The sequence below is a fragment of the Abrus precatorius genome, unplaced genomic scaffold (genome assembly GCF_003935025.1).
Source record: "Abrus precatorius isolate BTA unplaced genomic scaffold, Abrus_2018 Scaffold9, whole genome shotgun sequence".
NCBI lineage: Eukaryota > Viridiplantae > Streptophyta > Magnoliopsida > Fabales > Fabaceae > Abrus > Abrus precatorius.
Genome location: NW_020874439.1, coordinates 3544337 through 3569196, shown reverse-complemented (window position 1 = coordinate 3569196; position 24860 = coordinate 3544337). Strand labels below are relative to the sequence as shown.

The following is a 24860-nucleotide window of genomic DNA, read 5'->3' as shown; positions in this document are numbered from 1 at the left end:
ATCATATCTTTTATATATATATATATATATATATATATATATATATATATATATTCAATAATTATTAATTACATTATAGATTTTATAGGCACTTTCTCGATCAATCTTATATAATGATTCACTTAGATTAGATGTAAATGATATATATACATCGAAAGTATATTTCTATTGGATTCTTTAGAATAATATTAGTAATTTCTCGTCAAAATACACTTGTTCACAAGTGTCTCAAAATCTATAATCTCCATAGACACCAAATATTCCTAAATTCTGTTGATATTTTCTCCCCATTATCATCACTGCCAACTAATTACCTTACATGCCTTGAACAAACTTTGCAACCATTTCAGGCTAATTCATCATAATCCAGTTTTTCTTAACTAATATTAATTTTTTAAAAGAATTAAATCCTTAAAATTTGAGTTGTGGTACTTGCAATTTTCACAAAATTTGTACTCATTAAAATAATGATATCTAAACCTGTATGGTATGTTTGGATGTAACAGAAAATGAGTAAAAAATAATAAAGTGAGAAAAATTGAGAAATGAGATAGAAATGACGAGTTCTTTAGATGGATAAAAATAAGAGAAAAAACAACCAGAAAACTATACTTGTTTGGGTGACTGAAAAAGAGAATACAAGACTAGATTTTTATAAAAAAAATTCATAATAGCAATAAATATTTTATTTTAACAAAAAATAATATAATAAATTTCCTTAATTATGTAATCTTTTAGTTATTTTTATTTTTATATTATTTTCAACAAAATATAATAAAAAATTCACCACTTTTACAATTATGTAATATTAACTTATGCACTTACATATTTATATTATGTGCTTCACATATTATATATTATATGACTTAATTAATAGTTAAAAATTATTTATACAAAGGTGCTAGTTTTATTTTCATGCTTCGTACTCCCTTATTATATAAGTTATACCTTAAGGATATATAATGATAAATCAATTAATAGTAACTTTTTAAAATTTTTTAATATTTAACATTGAGTAAATCTTCTATTTATTTTTTAAATTTCTATTTTTTTATATTAATTTTTTAAATTTAAATTTTTAGTTTCTAAAATTAACAGCAGTAAAATTTTAGTTCTTATTATTATGAAATGTTAAAATTAAATAATAAGGTAATGATTTATTATGTTAAATGATATGTAAATGAAGATAAAATGACAACATTTTAAGATTTGTTAAAAATAATTTTATTTTTATTTTTAACTTTGAAATTTTTGAATAGTAATTCCTTTTTTTCCTTTTCTTTTTTTTATTACCTTTTTCTTTTAAGTTGAGTTGTATTAAAAATTAATATAGCCGATTATAAATAGAGTTAAAATCTAAACTTTTTATATTTGGGAAATATATGTTAGGCAATATTAAAAATTATTATTTTGAATTTTTTAAAATTAAAATTTCAAAAATTTACTCAATTGGTTGACGCTTTAATTACAACTTATTATTATTTATTTGATGTTTGGTTTGTCCTTAAGAATTCCATATTTAAAAGTGTTTGAATAATTATTACTACTGGTAAAAATAATACTAACATATGCCCTCACTGACATATTTATATTATGTGCTTCAAATATTATATATTCTATGACTTAATTAATAATTAAAAATTGTCTATGCATATATGCTATCTTTGTATTCATGCTTCATACTCCTTATTGTAGAGTTCATCAGTAACTTTTTTTAAAAAAATATTATAACATTTAACATTCAATTAATCTTCTATTTATTCCTTAAATCTGTATTTTGTTTATATTAATTCTTTAAATTTAAAATTTAAAATTTTAAAAGAAACAACGAGAAACTTTTTAGTTCTTATTATCATGAGAGGAGATGTTAAAATTAAATAATAAGATAATAATTTATTATATTAAATATAAGACATTAAGATGACAATGTTTTAAAATTTATTAAAAATAGTTTATTTTTATTCATAAATTTAAAGTTTTTGATAGTAATGTTTTTTTTCTACTTTAAATTTTTTCATGACTTCTACCTTTTAAGTTGGATTGTATTAAAAATTAATATAGTCAATAATAATTAGAATTAAAATCTAAAATTTTTATATTTAAGAAACTTATTTTGGGCTGTATTAAAAATTAATATTTTAAATTTTTTAAAATTAAAATTTCAAAAATCTAGTACAATTGGGTAAGGCTTTAATTACAACTTTTTATTATTTATTTGATGACTTATTTGTCTTTGATAATTCTAAATTTAAATAACTATTTTAATTTAAAAAATTATATGATATGTATACAATCTATAATTGATATTAAAAAATCTATAAAATCCGTTTAAATACAAACAAAATCAAGACCCGCGGATTAATAATGTATAAAATCTTTAATAGATATTAAAAAATTTCATAAAATCGAACAAGTTATAGTTTAATAATTATAGTAACTTCTATAAATACTCTGAACATGCGTGTTATGTCATTGACATGCAAAAGCAATTGGTTCAAAGTATCTGTACTTCTGATTTTGAAGATAAATCTCGACAATGGCTGTCTCAAACAACGTATGTACCCATCTGACGTTGGGTAAGTGTCCATGTACTGCAGCAGAGACAGAAGAGAGTGATTCCAACAGCAACGAGGTTTGCACCCATTTAACGTTGAGTGTGTGTCAGTGCACTAGAGCTGAGATACATGTCTCTTCAACCAAGAAAAGGAAACATTGCCACAAAGGTCCCTTTGTTGCAAAAAAGAAGGCATGCAAAGACTTGGTGGTACAAGAGGATGCTCTGGTGGTACACGATGATGACGATCCTTGGAAGATAAAAAAGGTGTTGAAAGAGAGTGATCTTGGCAACATGAGTAGGCTCATGCTAGGGAAGGATTTGGCAGAAAAGTTTGTGTTACCTGTGTTGGGTGATGCTGCTGAGATTGAGAAGGGAGTTAGTGTTAAGATTTGGGATGTGGACACCTACACCATGCACTCTCTTGTTTTCAAGAAATGGGCTTCTTCAAGATGCTACATTTTTATGGGAAAATGGGTCCAAGATTTTGTCAAGAGAAGGGGCTTGAAGAAAGGGGATGAGATTGGCTTTTACTGGGATCCATATAATAGTCACTTCAATTTCTCTGTTCTTAGAGTCAATTAATATGAGATAGCTCGTGTACAAAGAGCTTAGAAATCATTCAAAATTGTGTATTTCATGTTTTAAGTTCTAGTAGTTGTAAGGTTGGAGGGGTTTTAATATTCTTGCTTTCATTTATTATAAGCCTTCTCAGATCTTATGTTGCTTTTATGTGTAAGTATTATGCTTTCTATTAATGACATTTGTTGCTTGTTCCAAAATCATGGTAGGCTATCGATGAAGAAATATATCATACAGAATTACTCTTTAAATTAGTAGTTTTTAAAGTATGTTGTTTTTGTGGTTTATGGTCTAAATTCTGAGATTCTTGTAATTGAAATTTCATACTACGATTTCAATTGCATCTTGATTATGGTTACAACACGCTATGAGTTGATGCATGTGGCAATTGTTTGATGATGAAAGAGCAATTTAATGTTTACGAGCTACATATTTGGTGACCACTGTGATAACAATTTTATAATAACACATAATTATTAAACTTTGACTAATATACTTTCTATTTCGACCACTCAATTGTCTCTTTCAAGAAAGAAAGGAAAAGTCAAATGTCCCGATAATTTGAATTCCTAATTTTCGGCCTCTCAAGAAATATCTTTATAAGCCATTTTTGTTGCCGATAAAAAATTTGAAATGAAATTCTAACTAATTTGTGTTGAGTACTTTGCAAGATGCTACGAATTGATGGGAAAATGGGTCCAAGTTTTTGTTAAGAGAAGGGAAGGGGCCTTAAGAAAGGGGATGAGATTGGTTTCGTGCATAGGAAGGAAGGACATAAGAAATTATTCCAACTTTTGTTAAAAAAAAATTATTTCTTAAGATTAATTTCATATTTTAAATTTTCTTAAGTCATATGTTTAATTTTGATAAATTAAATAACTAAATACTTAATTACTTAATTTTATTTATTTATTTTATTATAAATTTTTCGTAAAATCGATTTGTAATTTATATTGCATTTAGTTGTACAACAAAATATAAAATATTTATGTATAATTTACGCTATCTAAAATTTTATTTCATTTACAAATAAAAATATTTTTTAATAATATGCAATATAGTTGTTTGATCTTCTATAACTTTCTTTCTGTATTATTTATTGTAGGATGCATGTATAATCATATTATATTGTATTGTTATAATTTTATCAAAATAATTTTAATTTCCACATAAACTTTCTATGACTAAACCTAATTTTTATCAACCAATTTTATAATTTTTTTCTTTTCTAATATACTAATTAATATTTCAATGATAAATTTTCTTCTTTTAGAAATAAAAACAGCAATACTTATTTTTTAGGAGTTAAATAAAATTGTTTAAATTAAAATAAATTTACACAATTAATTTAAGATAATATAGACATTGTAAGGTAGCTCATTTTTTATTTAAAAAGTCATATTATTTTAAAAATATTTTAAAATAAACTTTGACAATAACTCTTATTTTTTAGAAAATATTTTTTATTCATAAAAATATATTTTTAAAAAATATTTTTTATTCATAAAAATATATTTTTAAAACATTTTTGCCGTTACGATTAGCAATCGGTAATTGCAATGTAAAAAATGTTTATAGTTTTTTTTTTATTAAATAAATATTTTCGTTAATCAATTCAAATATATTTATTCCTTTTATTAAATAGGATTAATTTCATATTTTAACTTTTCTTAAGTCATATTTTTAACTATAATAAATTAAATAACTAAATACTTAATTACTTAATTTTATTTCTTTATTTTATTATACATCTTTCACAATATCAATTTATAATTTATATTAAATTTAGTTGTCCAATAAATTATAAAAGGTTTATGTATAGTTTAAGCTATTTATAACACTCTACTTTATAAACCCTCAATTAGAGAATTAGTAATTTTTTTTATATACTAATAATCTTCCTCTCATATATAATATCGATGTATTAAACGATTAATCGCAAAAATAAACTTTAACAAACAATTTTTTCGTAATACATTTTAGAATTTTGTCGTTGCATAAAGTACTTAAGGTAAACTTTCATAAATGTTTAAATATTCTTTTACAGTAATATAAAGGGAAAAATGGTTAATAGTTTTCCGCATTACTCAACACTGTATACTGGATAACTCAATTACCATTTCATCTAGCAACATAATTACATACAGATAAAATATTTGTTATAATTCTTCAAAATAATAAGGGCAACACCGGAGATGACTTTCGACAGAGCAACACAACTATACAAAAAGAGTGGCTTCTACCTGGTATCATAAAGGCCTATGTACAACAAAAGAATACCTACTACTAACCTTTGCCACTATACAAAAAAAAAAAAAAAAGCATCAGTCCTACTCCGAATCTATATCTTCAGACTCAAGATGAATCTCCCTTATCTGAGTCCATCTTCGAGTCGCTAGACTCATCGGTGTTTAAAGGATCATAATCCTCCAGAATATCAATATCCATTTTCTCCTCCTTAGCTGGAGGGGGATTTGGTGGTGATATGGGCTGAAAAGGATTATTATTACCTAAGTCAAAGGTTAGTCTAGTCCTTATGATAATAAGGACACCACCTCCAGGTCCTGGTACCTTTCTCTTAAAAAATATAGTAAGTATGTCTACAAAAGTATGTGTGAGTCTATTTCAATCGCGTTTCCATCAGTGTGGCTCCGGGCTAATGAGCCTGATCGTCATATTCATTTGGTGTGGAATCTGGGTCATCTCCCTCTGCTACAGGTGGTAACCGATCAAGTTCAATGAGTACCGCAGGTACAGAGAAAATAAATAAAATAAAAAAATGATAGGGTGAACCACAGTTCATATATCACATTAAAATTAAACATCATAAACATTCACAGATCAATCGCATTCCAAATGAATGATGATGGTGGTGCATAATCCTAGTTTGTTTTTCTAAAATATCCATATATGCGGGCCCGAATCATTTCTTAAATCAGTGCTAGGATACTCAGGTATTGATAAATTAAATAATTTTCTTAAGTCATATTTCTAACTTTGATAAATTAAATAATTAAATACTTAATTACTTAATTTTATTTCTTTATTTTATTATACATCGTTCACAATATTGATTTGTAATTTATATACACCATGCACTCTCTTGTTTTCAAGAAATGGGTTTCTCCAAGATGTTACATTTTTATGGAAAAATGGGTCCAAGATGTTACATCATTCCTGCTTTCATTTGATATAAACCTTTTCTGGATATTATGCTGTTGTTTTTATGCATATACTTTCTATAGAAATAATATATATAAGTTTGCAATTTTTTTTTTTTTGGCTATATAAGTTATACATTTTATTGGGTCCATGCTACTACTACATTTATTGCTTGTTCCAAAATTGTGTATTTTATCGCTTGTCTCTCAAGATTATATTTCATAACTAATCAAATTAAGAGATCTCAAGTCTTGATTGTATGTTTAGTTTAAACAGAGATACAGCTATTAATTGATTGTAATGTTCGGTGCTCCAATTTTTCATTTTAATTTAATCTTAAGTTTAGATTTTATTTTATTTTTTAAAAAATATGCAATACTTGAATGCCAATTTTATATTCAAAATGAATATATATTTTCAGTTATAATATCTGTATTTTTTATTTAGAAATGTATCTATTCTTTAGTAAAAGAAAGGAGAGAGATAAGTTTTATTGGGTTAAAACGGGAAGATTTACTGTATTAATGTTCATTAGTTGTGCAGAAAACATATAAACATCATTATCAAATAAAAAAAAAATTATTTCAACACTTGTAAAAGAAGTTTTTTGCATTTTTTTTTATGATACAGGTTTGACATTTTCAAAAACAAATCAGCCGCATCAAATTGATAAATATAAGATGTATTTAAAGCCTCAACCAATTGAAATACAATTTTAAAAATTTAATTATAAAAATTCAAAACATTAATTTTTAATATAGCCCAATTTAAGTTTCTCAAACCTTGAACCCACGATTAGGTCTGACACAGAAGAACTAAAAATAAGCAACATATGAAGCACGAATCTGAAACCAACATGTCTGTATAGATATTCTTTACTGTTAATTAAGTCACATTAACTATTGTAAATCATTTTACCTTCTCATACAATCTTTCTATGATTTATTATTATTGTAGTTAATCTAGTTTTGACAGTTCTTGTAACTGTACCTGCAGTTGTTGTAACCACTTAAAATTACAGAATAATTACTCTTCGATGTAAGTTAAAGATTGTAATATTACTATTATAAATATTACATTATATTTATGTATTTGAGGTGATAATATAATAAAATTCTTTTATTATTATAATTTTTTTTATTTTTAACAAAGTGGTATCAAAAGTTTGGTTTGATTTTGAAAGTTAAGAGAAACACTTTTAGAGTTGAGAGATGACAAATAATGACATAAATTTATTTCAATTTCTATGTCTCATTAGAGGAAATTATGATAATTGGTGTCGATGCATGAAAGCTTTATTAGGATATCAAGATGCTTGTGAAATTATGTAGAGAAAGGTTATGATAAATCTTAAGATGAGGCTATTTTGTCACAAAATGAGAAAGACGTTTTGATGAAACAGAAGAAAAAAAGATCAACACCCCTTTACATTTATCCATCAAGACTTAAATGAAGTCATGTTTAAGATAATGTTTAATGCAATCACCCCTAAAGAAGTTTGAGAGATTTAGAAAACAAATCTTGAAGGGATTAATAAGATAAAAAAGATGTGTTTACAAACACTAGGAGGAGAGTTTGAATCCTTATGTATGAAGAAATCTGAGTCTATTTCTAATTTTGGTAATTAGAGTAGCTATGAAGCATGGAGTGGAGTTCTATTCAACAATCAATAACATGAATGAGCTCTAATGCCACCCTTGGAAATAAAAGAGAAGAATTATCATAATAGAAAAATTTTATTATATTATCATACCAAATACATGAGTATAATTCACTATTTATAGTAGTGCTATTATAACTTTTAACTTACATTAAAGAATAATTGCTTTGTAAATGTTAAGTGATTACAAACAAAAAGTTATTGCTCTTAATTAAGGAATTATAGTCTTTGACTCACACAAACACCCATTTATTTACAACTTTTCAACTTTGTAACTCGTGTAAGATTGAGTGTAGAAGAATTTTTACTTATGGAAAGATGTTAAAAATAATAATTAAAAATAAAATGTTACATGGGTTACAAAGCTGAAAAGTTGTAAGTAAATGCATGTTAATGTAAGTTAAAGATCATAATTCCTTAGTTAAGGTAATAATTTTTTATTTTGTAACCACTTGACATTTATAGAGTAATTATACTTTAATATAAGTTAAAGGTTGTAATATCACTATTATAAATAGTTAATTATACTCATGTATTTGATTTAATGATGGGACAATATAATAAAATTCTCTTATTAGTATAATTCTTTTCTTTTATTTCTAACATTTTCAACTTTTAAAACTCGCTTACATAATGGTTCATAACTCACTGTAACAACTAATAACTCTTAATTATAATTTATTAAAATAATTTTGGCTGAAACTCAAGTGATCAAAAAAATTGGGTCATAAAAAATTTAAATCATCTCAACAATTCTCAGCCTTAACTTAAATTCGCTCAAATCATCAACCAAGAATAACTCTCCAGACAATAAAAATGTTTCACATTACTACTATTTCTTCTTTCCTTACTTTTGTACTTGTATCATATACATTAGAGCAAGAGATTCTCTTAGTTCTTTAGACTGCATACAATATTGTATTCCTATTTAGCCACAAGTTTTTTACCATCAATGTTGTGTGCCAATTGCCATTAGTTCCACAACTTTGCACCACTGTTACAAGGGAATTTTTGATACAATGATCCTCTCCCCTGGATCTATCACGTAATCCCAGTACCCATATTGAGTCTGTCACCTAGTCAAATCTTTGGCTCTAATACCACTTCTTATAACATAAAGGAAAAGGAGCAATAGAAGTTGGTTTATAGTCTTCTTATATGAGAGGCATTAAGTAGATTTTTTATTATCAGTTCTTAATAAATTAGTGAATGAGATTTAGTTGCTCTTTTCTATAGATGTAAGCCACATTGGTTCAACTACGTTAAAAGATTAGATGTTTTTCTTTTTTTCTAAATTTTTTTAAAGTTTCTTACATTTTCTTTTTTCTGTTATTATTTCTGATTTATTTTGTGAGGACACGAAACACATTGTGAGGACACAACCTTACAGCAAGAAAGAAGGTGTGAAATTTGAAGAAATTCAACAAAAAAAAAAAAAAAGATGAAGTGCTATGTTTGTGGAAATTTGGACATCTTACTCTTAAATGCTGACATACGAAGGAAGGATATAAGTAAGGTGACGATGAGGCTCATCTAGCTGCTGATGACGAGTCAGATCAGATCAAATTCTTCTCATGGTTACTGCTGGTACACATGTTCAAAATCACGGTACCTAGATATTGGATTTTCTAATCCTATGATTCGATATAAAGACTGGTTGGTCAATCTTGATGAAAGTGTGAAGAGCAAGGGTGAAATTTGCTGCTAATAGCACTGGATGTAGAAGGCAAAGGTAAACTTCTCTTAAGGCAAGGCAAAGGTGAAAGGATAGAAAGACAACAATTATTACTGATGTTCTATATGTTCCCACAATGGAAAGCAACCTTTTGAGCATCAAACAACTCTTGGGAAAAGGTTTCTTGTTACCTTGGAGCAAGGCGTGATGAAAATCTATGATTAGACTCACGAACTGATCTTAAGGACACCTTTATCAAACAACAGAACTTTCAAAACAAGTCTAAAGTCAAATGAAAGTCAATGTCTGGCAGCAGGTGTAAGTGATGATGATACACGACTTTGGTATTATAGGTTATTATATTGGAATATTCGTCTAGGAAGACATGATTATATTTTTTTTCTTTTCTTGTTGGTTAGGTCCTTGATTTCTCTGGAGTGGACTTGATAAAGGGTCTATCTGATGCTGAGGTACTTCAATTTCCTCTTTTCTTCCTTAATTCCTTGTCAGAATGAGTAATTGGGTTTTTCTTTTCTTTATTTTTCTCTTTTCAAGCCAGGTGACGATGTAAATGGTTCCAATCAAATAAATTACTCATTTTCTTTTCTAGGTAGTACAACATGCTAGCTTTTTGGTAAGAATTATACCTTTACTGTAGGACTGTGCAATGATATTTAACTTTACTAAGTAGACAAGAAATGTCAAGGAATGCAATTTTATCTTGAAATGAGTTTGGATTAGAGTATGATTTAATCAGACCACTGAACTTGGCATTCAGCAGGAAACCTTCTGCATCTTGTTCACCAGTTTTATTTAAGTATTTCTTTTATTTGTCTATTAACATTTCCTTTCTCACTGCATGGTGTTGTTTTCTATAGTTCTATATATGAAGATCAAAGTAAATATATATATGGAGTTTGGCTATGATTGGGTGAATTTGTAAAGAAGTCCTTATATATAATAAAAAAATTAGTATAAAAAATGAATAAATTTTTTTTTATAATTTAAAATCAACTTATTTTTTTAAATTTTAGAAAAGTTAAATAAGAGAACTTCTAAAAAAATAGAGAAGTATAATTTTTTTTTTTTAACTTACAAAAGAAAATTTATTCATTTTTTATACTAAATTTTTCTTTTGTAAGGACTTCTTGAAAAGTTTAGCCAAACAGGACTTTGTATCTGTTGATTTTGTTTGATTATGTAATGTAAGGAAACTCAATGGTTTTCACTGTTCAGTAAAAAAAATTACAATTAGATCTGTAATGAGAATATTTCACCTAAATGTTTGGTTTTGATTTTGACTAGCATGGCAAGTTATAGGAGAGAAAATGTTTATATTTACTGTGTTATAATGGTTAATGGCTGTGTAACTGGTATGCAGCTTTTACTATCTCTAATTTAGGTCTTCACAGTTCTAGCTCTAATTTTATTTTTCTTAAATATTTTTATATAAATTTAAATATTTTTGTTATTATTTTTAAAAAATTTAACTTGAATTTAAAAACTTATAAGTTACATGGGAGAGCTTGCTATAATTAGAATTAAAATATAAAATTTTTATATTTGAGAAACTTAAGTTAGTCTATATTAAAAATTAATGTTTTAAATTTTTTTATTCAAAATTTCAAAATTGTAGTTCAATTGGTTGAAGCTTTAATTAAAACGTATTTTTATCAATTTGAGACGGCTGATTTGTTTCGAAGAATGTCAAACTTGTATCATAAAAAGGAAAATATGTGAAACACTTCTTTTACAAGTATTAAAATAACTTTTTTGATTTGAAAAATGATATTTATAAGTTTTCTGCACAACTAATGAACATTATTACAGTAAATCTTTCAGTTCTAACCCAATAAAACTTATCTCCCTTCTTTCTTTTATTAAATAAATACATTTTTTGAATAAATTTGCACAACTAATGCAAATTTCATGTATATATATTCATTTTGAACATGAAATTTGCATTCAAGTATTGTAGATTTGTTTTAAGAATTGAAAAAAAAAATGTAAACTTGATATTAAATAAAAATGAAAAATTGGAGCACCAAACATTACAAATAATTAATAGCAGTCTCTCTGTGTAAACTAAATATACAATCAAGACTTGAGATCTCTTGATTTGATTGGTTATGAAATATAATCTTAAGAGATAAATTCTCATAAACTTCAGTATAAATATGTTGGTATTAATTAAACAATATATAAAATCTAAACTTGTATTTATCTAATACAGCTGTAGATAAATCAATAATCAATTTAAACGCAAACAAAATCAAGATTCACGCTTGGTAATCTATAAAATCTATAGTTGATATTCAAAAATATAAAAAAAAAAAAAACAGAACGTCGAGGCTTCTATAAATACTTCGAACACTGTTCTGTCATTTATAGGAGTTATTGTAATTATAAAACTATAACTTTTTCCTTAACATTCTGATTTTATATATTTTTCAATATCAATTATAGATTTTATAGATTACAGATGACACTCTTGATTTTGTTTATGGTTAAATTGATTATTAATTGATTCGTGGCTTTTATTAAATAAACACAAGTTTAAATTTTATATCTTGTTTAATTAATACCACTTATTTATACTGAAATTTGATTATTATAAAAATTTATCTCTCAAGATTATTATATTTCATGACTAATCAAATCGATGAATCTCAAATCTTGATTGTATTTTGTTTATACAGCTATTAATTGATTGTAACGAAATACGTTTTGTCGTCCAAATTTTTTATTTTAATTTAATCTCATGTTTAGATTTTTTTTCTTAAAAAAAATTTATTAATTAAATGTCAAATTTATTTTTGACAGGAATTTATGTTAGAAGTTATAATATATGTATTTCTATTTAGAACATAATCTATCTTATTTAGTAAAAAAAATGTATGTTCTTTATGAAATGTAAAAGTTAAAGAAATTTAATTTTATAGTTAAACAAAGAAGGGTGCTAAGTTTTGCTTGGATTAAACTGAAACATTTACTGTAGTAATTAATGATCATGATTTGTCAAGAAAATATATCATTTAATTTTTCAAATTAAAATGAATTTATATTTTCAGTTATAATATCTGTATTTTTTTTATTTAGAAATGTATCTATTATTTAGTAAAAGAAAGAAGAGAGATAAGTTTTATTGGGTTAAAACTGAAAGATTTACTGGAATAATGTTCATTAGTTGTGCAGAATACATATAAATATCATTTTTTAAATAAAAAAATGTTATTTCAACCCTTGTAAAATAAAAGTTTCACATATTTTCTTTTTTATGATACAGGTTTGACATTTTCAAAAACAAATCAGCCGCATCAAATTGATAAATATAAGATATAATTAAAGCCTCAACCAATTGAAATACAATTTTAAAAATTTAATTATAAAAATTCAAAACATTAATTTTTAATATAGCCCAACTTAAGTTTCTCAAATATAAAAATTTTATATTTTAATTCTAATTATAATAAGCCATATTAACTTTTAATATAGCCCAACTTAGAAGAAGAAGTAATAGAAAAAGATGAAGTAGAAGAAAAAAATTTATATCCTTTTTTATTAATACCAACATATTTATACTAAAATCTAATTATTATGAAAATCTATCTCTCAAGATTATATTTCATAACTAATCAAATTAATTACACAGACAGCTTATTAATTGATTGTAATGAAAAGTTCGGTGCTCCAATTTTTTATTTTAGATTTTTTTTTAAAAATCTATAATACTTGAATTTCAATTTTATTTTTAACAGAAGTTTACATTAGAAGCTATAATATATGTATTTCTATTCAGAAAAGTATCTATTTTATATAGTTAAAGAAATGTATCTGCTATATATAAAATATAAAAGTTAAAGATGTTGCTGAAGATTAAATTTATTTGTATAGTAAAATAAAGAAGAAAGATAATTTTTCCCTGAATAAAACTGAAAGATTTACTGTAATAATGTCCATGATCAGTTGTCAAGAAAACATCTTATATAAATTTTCAAATTAAAACAGATAGTCAACACTTCAAAAGTAAAAAAGAAAAAGTTTGACATATATTTATTTTTATGATACAAGTTTGGCATTCTCAAAAACAAATCATCCGTCAAATTGATAATAATAAGTTTTAATTAAAGCCTCAACGAATTCAACTAGATTCTTGAAAATTTAATTATAAAAATTTAAAATATTAATTTTTAATATTGTTCAACTTAAGTTTCTTAAATCGAAAAACTTCATTCATTTTTATATTTTTTTTTTCTAGAAGAACTTCTGTAAAAATTTATACGAACTGAGTCTTAGTAGAATTTTATATTTAAATTAAGTTATTGTTAAAAGAATTATGTTGGTTCTAAGAACAGAGAATCAAAGTAAAGATTCCATGGATTCCAATGAATGTGATTCTCATTTTCTTATAAAATCCAAAGACCCAAATGTAGCATCTTGAAGAAACAATGCATGTTGTTAGTATTGGCATCCCAAATCTTAATATAAATTATCTTGTCAATTCTGGCCCCAACATGAGTCTACTTACATTGACATGATCATTTCTATTAATTCATTATTTATCTTCCAAGGGTCATCATTTATTAACATCAAACGCTTTCTCTATATCGTTGTGTCCTGAAATACTGAACGTAAAGGGTACCTGAACAGGTTATTAGCACACTGAGTTCTTTTCTTTTCTGTATGGGTTTCTAACAAATAGTAACAAGGTTATATGTTGTCCAATGAATGCTTAATATCATATAGTTTACATTTTCTCAATATATCTAAATAATTGAGTCAGATGCAATGAATTTTTTCTGTTTGTTGTTATATGAGTTGCCGAGTACTCATGAATCATGCTGGTTCAAGAACTAGTAGAAAATGTAGAAGAAGTATTAGCACAGACAAATAATTGAATGAACTTCATAATTGAATGAGCTAAAAATCTGGGGTCATGTCTGATCCATGCCATGAGGGAAGTCATGCCACGGTGACATTACAAATACAAACATTCATATTCCTTTGTTCATGTTGTGCAGAATGTCACAACAATGTTTTTCTACTAAATTATTGCCAGTTGTAATAGGCACAAATATTCTCTAAACCACATCATCATGAGTAAACAAAGGTAGTATAAAAGGCATAGCATAACATTTATTATCATGAAACATAAGCATATCTATTAGAAATTGATACAAATTTCTAGAATAGTCTAGAAAAAATACTAAGAACAATCTAGAAAAAACTAATTGTATCTTCTAGTACGTAGATGCTTCTAGAGAAAGTTTTAGAATATTGTAAATCTTCAAGTTTTTAGATAGCTCTAGTATATTGAACCAAATGGTGGATGATGCCTATAAATAGGCATGCTACCTCATTGTAAATAAAATGAAGAAGAAGTAATCAAGACATCAATTCTCCATCTCTTGAGTCTCTTACTAAAACTTCTTCAACTACTATTTTCAACTATTCCTACTAACACATTTCAACTATCTTACTCATCTCACCCACACTAAAAATTATCAGTGGCATCAGAGCTACGTTCGGTTATCTACTGGGCGTAGAAATATTACCATACTATTTCAAAATTAAAATAAACTACTTCCAAAAATTTCCTAACCCATGGCTAACACTACTCAACCATCATCTCTTCCCGTCCCCATTTTCAATGGCGAAAATTATGATTTTTGGAGCACAAAAATGAAAACATATTTCACTTTCCAAGATTTGTGGGATGTTGTGGAAGAAGGATTCACTACTCCCTCAAACATATCATCCCTTACTGCAGCTCAAAGAAAAGAATTGAAGGAGAATAAACAAAAGGATTCAAAGGCCTTGTTTACTCTACAACAAGCTGTGACTGATGCAATTTTTTCAAGAATAATAGGTGCTACAACAGCCAAAGAAGCATGGAGTACGCTACAGGAGGAGTTTGAAGGAAGCGAAAAGGTACGCGCTATAAAACTCCAAACTCTACGACGAGAGTTTGAATTATTAAAAATGAAAGAGTTTGAGACCGTCAAGGATTACTATTCTAAAATAAAAGAAATGGTTAATCAAATGAGAGCTTACGGAGAAAATATTCTTGACAAAAAAGTTGTTGAGAAATTACTGATTACAGTTCCCCGTAAGTATGATCCAATTGTCACCACTATTGAGCAAACAAAGGACCTATCTACTCTATCAGTGACAGAGTTGGTAGGGTCCCTTGAAGCTTATGAGCAAAGGTTGAAAAGGCATGATGAGGACTCAATAGAAAATGTCTTTCAATCAAAGCTCAAATTACGGTCTCAGAATAAAGGGAATGAAACAATAAAGAATAATGGAGAAACTTCTAGAAACAAAGAGAATTCTAGAAATTTCTCTAGAAACAATCAAGATAAATACCCTCCATGTGGTATTTGTAGAAGGACAAATCATGCTGAAAAAGAATGTCGGTATCGTGGAAAACCACAATGTCGACACTGCAAGAAATATAGACATGTGGAAAAGTATTGTCGCAGCAAAAACAAGTATCAAGCAAATTTCGTTGAAGAGGATGATCAAGAACCACATCTTTTCTATGCTACCCAAGATCCCAGTGCTGAAACAAGCAGAAATTGGTACTTGGATAGCGGTTGCAGTAATCATATGGCCAAAGATATAGACATCTTCAAGGATATCGACGAATCCATCAAAGTGAAAGTTCGAATGGGGAACGGTACTATCGTTGAGTCAAAAGGCAAAGGCACTGTTATGGTGGAGACAAAGAAAGGTAGGAAACTTATTACTGATGTCTTACTAGTCCCCAACCTCAAGGAAAATCTCTTGAGTATTGGCCAAATGATGGAGAAAGGTTATTCTCTTCACTTCAAAGGGGACACATGTAAGATATATGACAACAAAAAGCAAGAGATTGGCCAAGTAAAGATGGAGAAAAGAAATCAAAGTTTTCCAATAAGCTTTCAACAAGGCGCTAATATTGCCATGAAAGCAGAAGTTGATACTTCACGACTTTGGCATCGAAGATTTGGCCACTTCAATACTCATGCCTTAAAACTACTACATCAAAAGAATATGATGAAGGATCTTCCATATCTTGAAGAAAATAATGAAGCTTGTGAAGGATGTCTCCTTGGCAAGCAACATCGATTGCCATTTTCTACTGGAAAAGCTTGGAGAGAAAAAGACTTATTGGAGCTTATTCATACAGATATTTGTAGACCAATGCGGACACCATCACTACATGATAACAGGTATTTTATCCTTTTCATCGATGATTTTTCTAAAATGACTTGGGTCTACTTCATCAAAGCAAACTCAGAAGTCTTTGAAATTTTCAAGAAGTTTAAGGCCCTTGTCGAGAAGCAAAGTGGTAAACAGATAAAAGTATTAAGAAGTGGTCGTAGCAAAGAATATACATCTCAAGAGTTTGATAAATTCTGTGAGGATGAAGGCATTCAACGACAACTTACTGTCGCATATACTCCACAACAAAATGGAGTAATTGAGAGGAAAAACCGCACGGTAATGGAGATGGCTAGATCCATGCTGAAGGAGAAAGAATTGCCAAATACTTTCTGGGCTAAAGCAGTTTATACTACTGTCTACATACTTAACAGATGCCCAACTAAGGCTGTCCAAGATAAAACTCCAATTGAAGCTTGGAGTGGGCAAAAACCATCTGCAAAACATCTAAGGGTTTTCGGACCAATTTGCTACATACACATTCCAGAAGAGAAGAGACACAAACTAGAAGACAAAACCGTACGAGGTATCTTCTTGGGATATAGCACACAGTCAAAAGGATATCGAGTCTACAACTTGAAAACCAAGAAGCTCACCATTAGTCGAGATGTTGAAGTTGATGAAAATGCTGCTTGGAATTGGAAAGATGAAAAGGTTCAGAAAAATGTTTCCATATCAATGCAACAACCTCAAGAAATTGAAGAAGTCTCAGGTGAGAATTTTTTTCACCTCCACAACAACAACATTCCTCACTAGAGTCTACTCCAAGACGAGTTAGATTTTTGGTAGATATATACGAGACCTGTAACCTAGCCATAACTGAACCTGAGAGCTTTGAAGCAGCGTCAAAACAAGAAGTATGGGTCAAGGCAATGGAAGAAGAGATAAAAATGATTGAAAAAAATAACACATGGGAGCTAGTAGATTGCCCCACAGATAAAGATATCATTGGGCTAAAATGGGTCTATAAGACCAAGCTTAATCCCGATGGCACCATACAAAAGTACAAGGCAAGGTTGGTAGCTAAAGGATACTCACAACAACTTGGAGTTGATTACAACGAGACATTTGCTCTAGTTGCTCGCCTGGATACTATAAGAACTCTGATTGCTCTTGCTACACAAAAAGGATGGAACATTTATCAACTCGATGTAAAATCTGCCTTTCTCAATGGCATTCTTCAAGAAGAGATTTATGTGGAGCAACCGCAAGGCTTCGTCAGCAAAGGTAATGAAGGCAAAGTACTAAGACTGAAAAAAGCTCTATATGAATTGAAGCAAGCTCTACGAGCATGGTACAACAAAATTGATCAATACTTTGCAGACCAAAGATTCAGGAGGAGCAAAAGTGAAGCAACTTTATACACCAAGATCCAAGGTCAGTATGATATACTCATTGTCTCCTTGTATGTAGATGATCTTATCTGCACAGGAAACAATGTGGAGATGATAGCTAAGTTCAAAGAAGATATGATGAAGACCTTCGAAATGACCGACCTTGACTTAATGAACTACTTCCTTGGAATAGAGGTAAAACAAAAGAAAGAAGGAATATTTATCTCACAGAAGAAATATGTTGAAGCACTACTCAAGAAATTTAAGATGAATGGATGTAAGACAGTCAGCACTCTATTGGTGACAAATGAGAAATTGAAGAAAAATGATGGTGCACCGGAAGCTGATGCATCACGTTACAGAAGTTTGATTGGAAGCTTACTATATCTCACAGCCACACGACTAGACATAACGTATGTTGTAAGTCTTCTTTCAAGATTCATGCAAAGTCCAAGCCAAATTCATTTTGGAACAGCAAAAAGAATCCTAAGATATCTACAAGGCACAAAAGAGTATGGTATATGGTACCAAACTATGAGCAACTCAAAGCTACTTGGCTACACCGACAGTGACTGGGCAGGATCGATCGACGACATGAAAAGCACATCTGGTTATGCCTTTTCACTAGGATCAGGAACAATCTCATAGGTTTCAAAGAAGCAAGCAACAGCAGAAGCAGAATATGTAGCAGCTGCTGAGACTACAAGTCAAGCAATATGGTTACGAAGAATACTTGAAGAAATGGGAGAAAAACAAAATGAGCCTACTACAATCTACTGTGACAACAAATCAGCTATAGCAATGACAAAGAATCCAGTGCATCATAGTAGAACAAAACACATAGCAATCAAATATCACTTTATCAGGGAAGCAGAAAGAACTAAAGAAATCAAGCTCGAGTATTGCACAACCGAAGATCAAGTTGCAGACATTTTTACTAAAGCACTACCAAGACCAAAATTTGAACAGCTACGCACGAAGCTTGGAGTTACAAAAATTTGCATCAAGGAGGAGTATTAGAAATTGATACAAATTTCTAGAATAGTCTAGAAAAAATACTAAGAACAATCTAGGAAAAACTAATTGTATCTTCTAGTATGTAGATGCTTCTAGAGAAAGATCTAGAATATTGTAAATCTTCAAGTTTCTAGATAGTTCTAGCATATTGAACCAAATGGTGGATGATGCCTATAAATAGGTATGCTACCTCATTGTAAATGAAATGAAGAAGAAGTAATCAAGACATCAATTCTCCATCTCTTAAGTCTCTTACTAAAACTTCTTTAACTTCTATTTTCAACTATTCCTACTAACACATTTCAACTATCTTACTCATCTCACCCACACTAAAAACTATCAATATTCAAGGCTGCACATGCAATTCAGCATAAGAATTGATATGCTGAACCTTCGAGCACAAGGTTATGGAAATTACTACGGGGGTACTTTCCTCTCTTATCTATATTTCTATCATTCCTTTAAAAAATAAATAACCAAAATTATGTACTGTTAAAGATTGAATAAACCAAACAATGCTCCAGTGTACTCAACCTTCTGTGTTTTTATTTTTTCTTTTATCAACCACTAAAATGCATATAAAGATATTTCTTGAAGGCAGAGGACACTAGGAATTCAAATTAAAGGGCCATTTGACTTTGTTTTTTATCTTTTGAAAAAGACATTTAACTACTTGAAATAGAAAGTAGTCAAAGTCCAAAAATTATGTGTTATCATAAAATTGTTGTCACTGTTTATCAATAATTTGCGTTTCAATAATACTAGTTTTGCAATATATATTTTTACTATTCAGTGATAAGTTTTGAGATGATTCTATTATTTTGACCATTTTGCAAACAATGAAAATAATCATTTGATACTTTCCGGTCTAAGGGATAGATAACAATTGATCCCATTTCTATTGCAGCTAGTTCAAATCATCCACCATCACGTCTATGATGTCCCTACAGACTATACAAATTCGGTAGTAGGATATATAGCTAAATCACTTTATGATAAATATAAAACAAATTTGAACAGTTATGGCGGCTACAATTATTTAATCTTATCAATGTTTATCCCAATTCTAACATAGACAAGTGTCCCAAATACCAATAATGAAAATATCTATTGACTAATAATGATCTTTATCAAAATGTCTATATAACTTTCCGTATAGCAATTGCCAAATTTGCACTTGTGCCTTATAACTCTTCGGTGTTACATATTGACCCTTCTATATTCTGCTCATTCTTATAGTTCCAAGGTCACTCACTACAAACACAAGGAAAATGGGAACCATTAATACAAATGAAATGGCAGGAACAACCAAACCTGAGTTTAATTCTATATTGAGTGAACGCAAAGCATTTGATGAAACAAAAGATGGTGTGAAAGGGCTTGCTGATGCTGGTGTGAAGAAGGTTCCTAGCTTATTCCATCATCAACATGACAAATATGAGAAGGCCTCAAATTTAGGCAACAAAGGCCATAATATTCCAGTCATAGACCTTTCCGATATTGACAAAGATCTAAGTAAGCATCAAGGGATTGTTGACATAGTCAAGGAAGCATCAGAAACATGGGGTTTCTTTCAGGTGGTGAATCATGGCATCCCTGTAAGTGTTTTTGAGGAGATGAAAAATGGGGTGCAAAGATTTTATGAGCAGGATAATGAAACCAAAAAACAATTCTATACGCGAGATAGGTCAAGATCCTTTGTGTACAATAGCAATTTTGATCTTTATAGCTCACCAGCACTCAATTGGAGAGATACCTTTATCTGTTACTTGTCTCCTGACATCATCAAACCACAAGATTTTCCTTTAGTATGCAGGTATGTTTGTGTATCAAGTATTTAATCCTTCAACATAGATCAGTACTCAAACTTGGAGGCTCATTTTTTTAAAATGATAGATTATGTTACTAGTTAAGCAGTGACGTGTTTACTTCTGTATAAAATACATGACAAACCATGGTTTGGTAAGATTCAGATGTTTCTTATATTAATTGGAAAATGCTATAAAATTGTGTCTCAATTTTCTTCTATGTAGTTATAGTTCATCGTTCATCAACTATTGATTAAAAAAAAGGTATAGGATACATATTTCTCATCACTTATATATAATTTTCTAATGCGTGCCCAAGACACACAATAAGAACCTATGTTTTATATGTTTTTATCATAAATCACAGAATTCAATACATTAATAATACTAAACATTACGATTTTAAAAAAAAAAACAAACTATTTATTCATTTCTTATTTTATATCCTTGGACCCATTAAAAAAGGCGTAATTTAAAATGAACAAAACAACTCAAAGTAAAAAAGATGCATTAACAATTATAAAATGCATACTGATGATACAAATTGAAATATTCTAGAATTGATATTCCTCTTCAATTTTTTACCGTATTGACTGCATATTCTTGTAGGGACATTCTATTGGAGTATGGGAAACACATAATGAAACTGGGGACTTTGCTGTTTGAATTGTTATCAGAAGCTTTAGGTTTGAATCCTAACCATTTGAAAGACATGGGATGTGCTGAAGGGCTTGTTGCTCTTGGCCATTATTATCCTGCTTGTCCTGAACCACATTTGACTATGGGAACCACCAAGCACTCTGACAATGATTTCCTCACAGTGCTTCTTCAAGACCATGTTGGTGGCCTCCAAGTACTTTACCAAAATAAGTGGATTCATATCACACCTATTCCTGGGGCTCTAGTAGTCAATATTGGTGATCTTCTGCAGGCAAGTTTCCTGTTATTATTCTTTGTATACTTCCTTCAACGACTTTTAATTTGTAATGGATAAATGTGACATCTACACTTTCATTCTTTAAGGAGAGACTTTCATTTTCTATGGACTAATGAAGCCACCAGAATATATGTACTGCTCTATGTACATGCCAAAGCTATTAACATAGTACAAATCATGTCTAAGTTATCTTGGAGTTATTTAATTTAACAAATGTGCCACATGTTTGTTTTAAAGCATACAACATCTCTTATCTTCTTAAGTGCATTTTTGTGCTTTCTATTGAATTAAATGAAGTTTAGTTAGGATAAGGTTAACAATGAATACAAAAAGTATAATGAATCAAACTTCTCTTATAAGTTAAAATCAACTTATGCATCACAATTTTCTTATAAATTTTTTCATTTAACTTTTCTAAAATCTGAGATGCATAACCTGATTTTAAGTTTTATAAAATGTTTGCTTCATTTTACCTCTTTTTTTTTATTATTTCTATTAGCGAGTTCTTGTTGATAAGTTAACACCACTAATAAATCTCTTACTTGAGCATGGGATGCTTGTTTAATTTGTTTATATTTGATGATGGATGTGGTCTTATATGTAGCTAATTATTTGTTTATTTGATTTATAGCTGATAACAAATGATAGATTCAAGAGTGTTGAACACAGAGTAACAGCCAATCATGTTGGTCCAAGAATATCTGTTGCATGCTTTTTTTGCACTGGTGTGATGGCATCCACAAAGCCTTATGGGCCTATAAAGCAATTGTTATCAGAAGATAATCCCCCAAAATACAGGGAAACAACAGTTTCTGACTACGTAGCCTACTTTGATGCAAAAGGACTTGATGGCACCAGTGCTCTAACACATTACAGGATTTGAACTACAAAGTGTAGACCAAAAAGTAATTACATTACTCTCATGGGCATAAATAATTAGTCTTTTTAATCTACTATGCTATAACTATTAAAATCTGTACTCACTGCAAAAAGTATGGAGTCAAATTAAGCATTTTATTATCTAAGGATTCTGTGTATCTTATGGTCCTTCAACCAATGAAGAGCATTCCTTGATTGGCACTATATTATCCTCAATGAAATTAATAATCTATTCTGCTTCAACATTTTTCAAAGGGATAGCTTTTACCCATTTTGTAAATTAATCTAAAGCCACCAAAATATATTGATGGTCTTCTCAAGATGGAGGATGAATTTGTCATATCAAGTCAAGAGCCCATCCTCTAAATGCCCAAGGTTTTATGTACCCCAACACCGACACATACTCAATTTATTTCTTAAACTTGAAAAATGTGAAATATAATCCTCCAACACTTTAACATGAGTAAAATATACATATTTTTATATTTTATAATTATAGTTTGAAAAATCTTTGAATATTTTTACTTAAATTTAAACATGAAAAAAATACTGATCAAAGGTCAAATATATAGTGACGATCAATCAATTAGAGTTGTTATCACCAACCCAAACTCAGCGATCAAAACCCCTCCAATCTTACCACAGCTAGAAAATAGAAGACGAAAGACACTTTTTATAATGATTTCTAACCTTATTCTGCTAGTGTTATCTCATCTTAATCGACCCTAAGAACAGAGAAATTATAGTGACTACTATATGGATCCCATTAGAAACCAATCTCATCCCCTTTCTTAAAGCCCCTTCTCTTAACAAAATCTTGGACCCATTTTCCCATAAATTTGTAGCATCTTGAATGAAATTATAGATAACCAAAACTGTGTACTCTTAGAATTTGAAATAACCAAACAAGCTCTTAGAAAATGTGCAAGTTCAATGGTTGCAAAGTACTCAACACAAATTAGTTAGAATTTCATTTCAATTTTTTTATCAGCAACGAAAATGGCCTATAAAGATATTTCTTGAAGGAAGAAAATTAGGAATTCAAATTATCGGGACATTTGACTTTTTTCTTTCTTTCTTGAAAGAGACAATTGAGTGGTCGAAATAGAAAGTATATTAGTCAAAGTTTAATAATTATGTGTTATTATAAAATTGTTATCACAGTGGTCACCAAATATGTAGCTCGTAAACATTAAATTGCTCTTTCATCATCAAACAATTGCCACATGCATCAACTCATAGCGTGTTGTAATCATAAACCATAAACAACAAAAACAACACACTTTAAAAACTACTAATTTTAAGAGTAATTATTAGCAGCAATAATTATTGAAATAGGATTAGAACATTCAATATTTAAGTACCATGAATATGAACATGTGTATGGATCAGCAGTAACCATGCGAATAATTTCATCTGAATCTGACTCGTCATCGGCAGCTACACGTCGCAATCGGTAATAAAAATGTTTTAAAAATATATTTTTTATAAAAAAGTAAATTTTCTAAAAAATAAGAATTGCCGTCAAAGTTTATTTTACAATCTTTTAAAAATAATATCATTTTTTAAACAAAAAATGAGTTCAGGTTAGTACCTTACAATGTCTAAATTATTTTAAATTAATTGTGTAAATTTATTTTAATTTAAAAAAAAAATTTAACTCCTAAAAAATAAGTGTTGCTATTTTTATTTTTAAAGGAAGAAAATTTATCATTGAAATATTAATTAGAATATTAAAAAAGAAAAAAAATTATAAAGTTAGTTGATTAAAATTAAGTTTAGTCATAGGAAGTTTATGTTGAGATTAAAATTATTTTGATAAGATTATAACGATACAATATAATATGATTATACATGCATTCTACAATAAATAATATAGAAAGCAAAGGAAGATTAAACAATTATATTGCATATTGTTAAAAAAATATTTTTATTTGTAAATGAAATAGAATTTAAGATAACATAAACTATACATAAATCTCTTATAATTTATTGGACAACCGAATGCAATATAAATTACAAATTGATATTGTGAAAGATGTA

At 28.5% G+C, this 24860-nt stretch overlaps 2 protein-coding genes across 2 annotated transcripts; both read left to right on the top strand.

Moving 5' to 3' along the window:
- The first annotated feature begins 2457 nt into the window (after window positions 1-2457).
- On the top strand, window positions 2458-3139 carry LOC113850605 (putative B3 domain-containing protein At1g78640). The gene is made up of 3 exons (XM_027481186.1): window positions 2458-2576; window positions 2666-2733; window positions 2796-3139. The coding sequence occupies exons 1-3, from the start codon at window positions 2458-2460 to the stop codon at window positions 3137-3139; spliced, it is 531 nt and encodes a 176-aa protein (XP_027336987.1).
- Window positions 3140-20429: 17290 nt separating this feature from the next.
- On the top strand, window positions 20430-23017 carry LOC113849976 (1-aminocyclopropane-1-carboxylate oxidase homolog 1-like). Its single transcript, XM_027480261.1, has 3 exons — window positions 20430-21009; window positions 21611-21932; window positions 22570-23017. The coding sequence occupies exons 1-3, from the start codon at window positions 20465-20467 to the stop codon at window positions 22819-22821; spliced, it is 1119 nt and encodes a 372-aa protein (XP_027336062.1). The 5' UTR covers window positions 20430-20464; the 3' UTR covers window positions 22822-23017.
- The last annotated feature ends 1843 nt before the right edge of the window (window positions 23018-24860 follow it).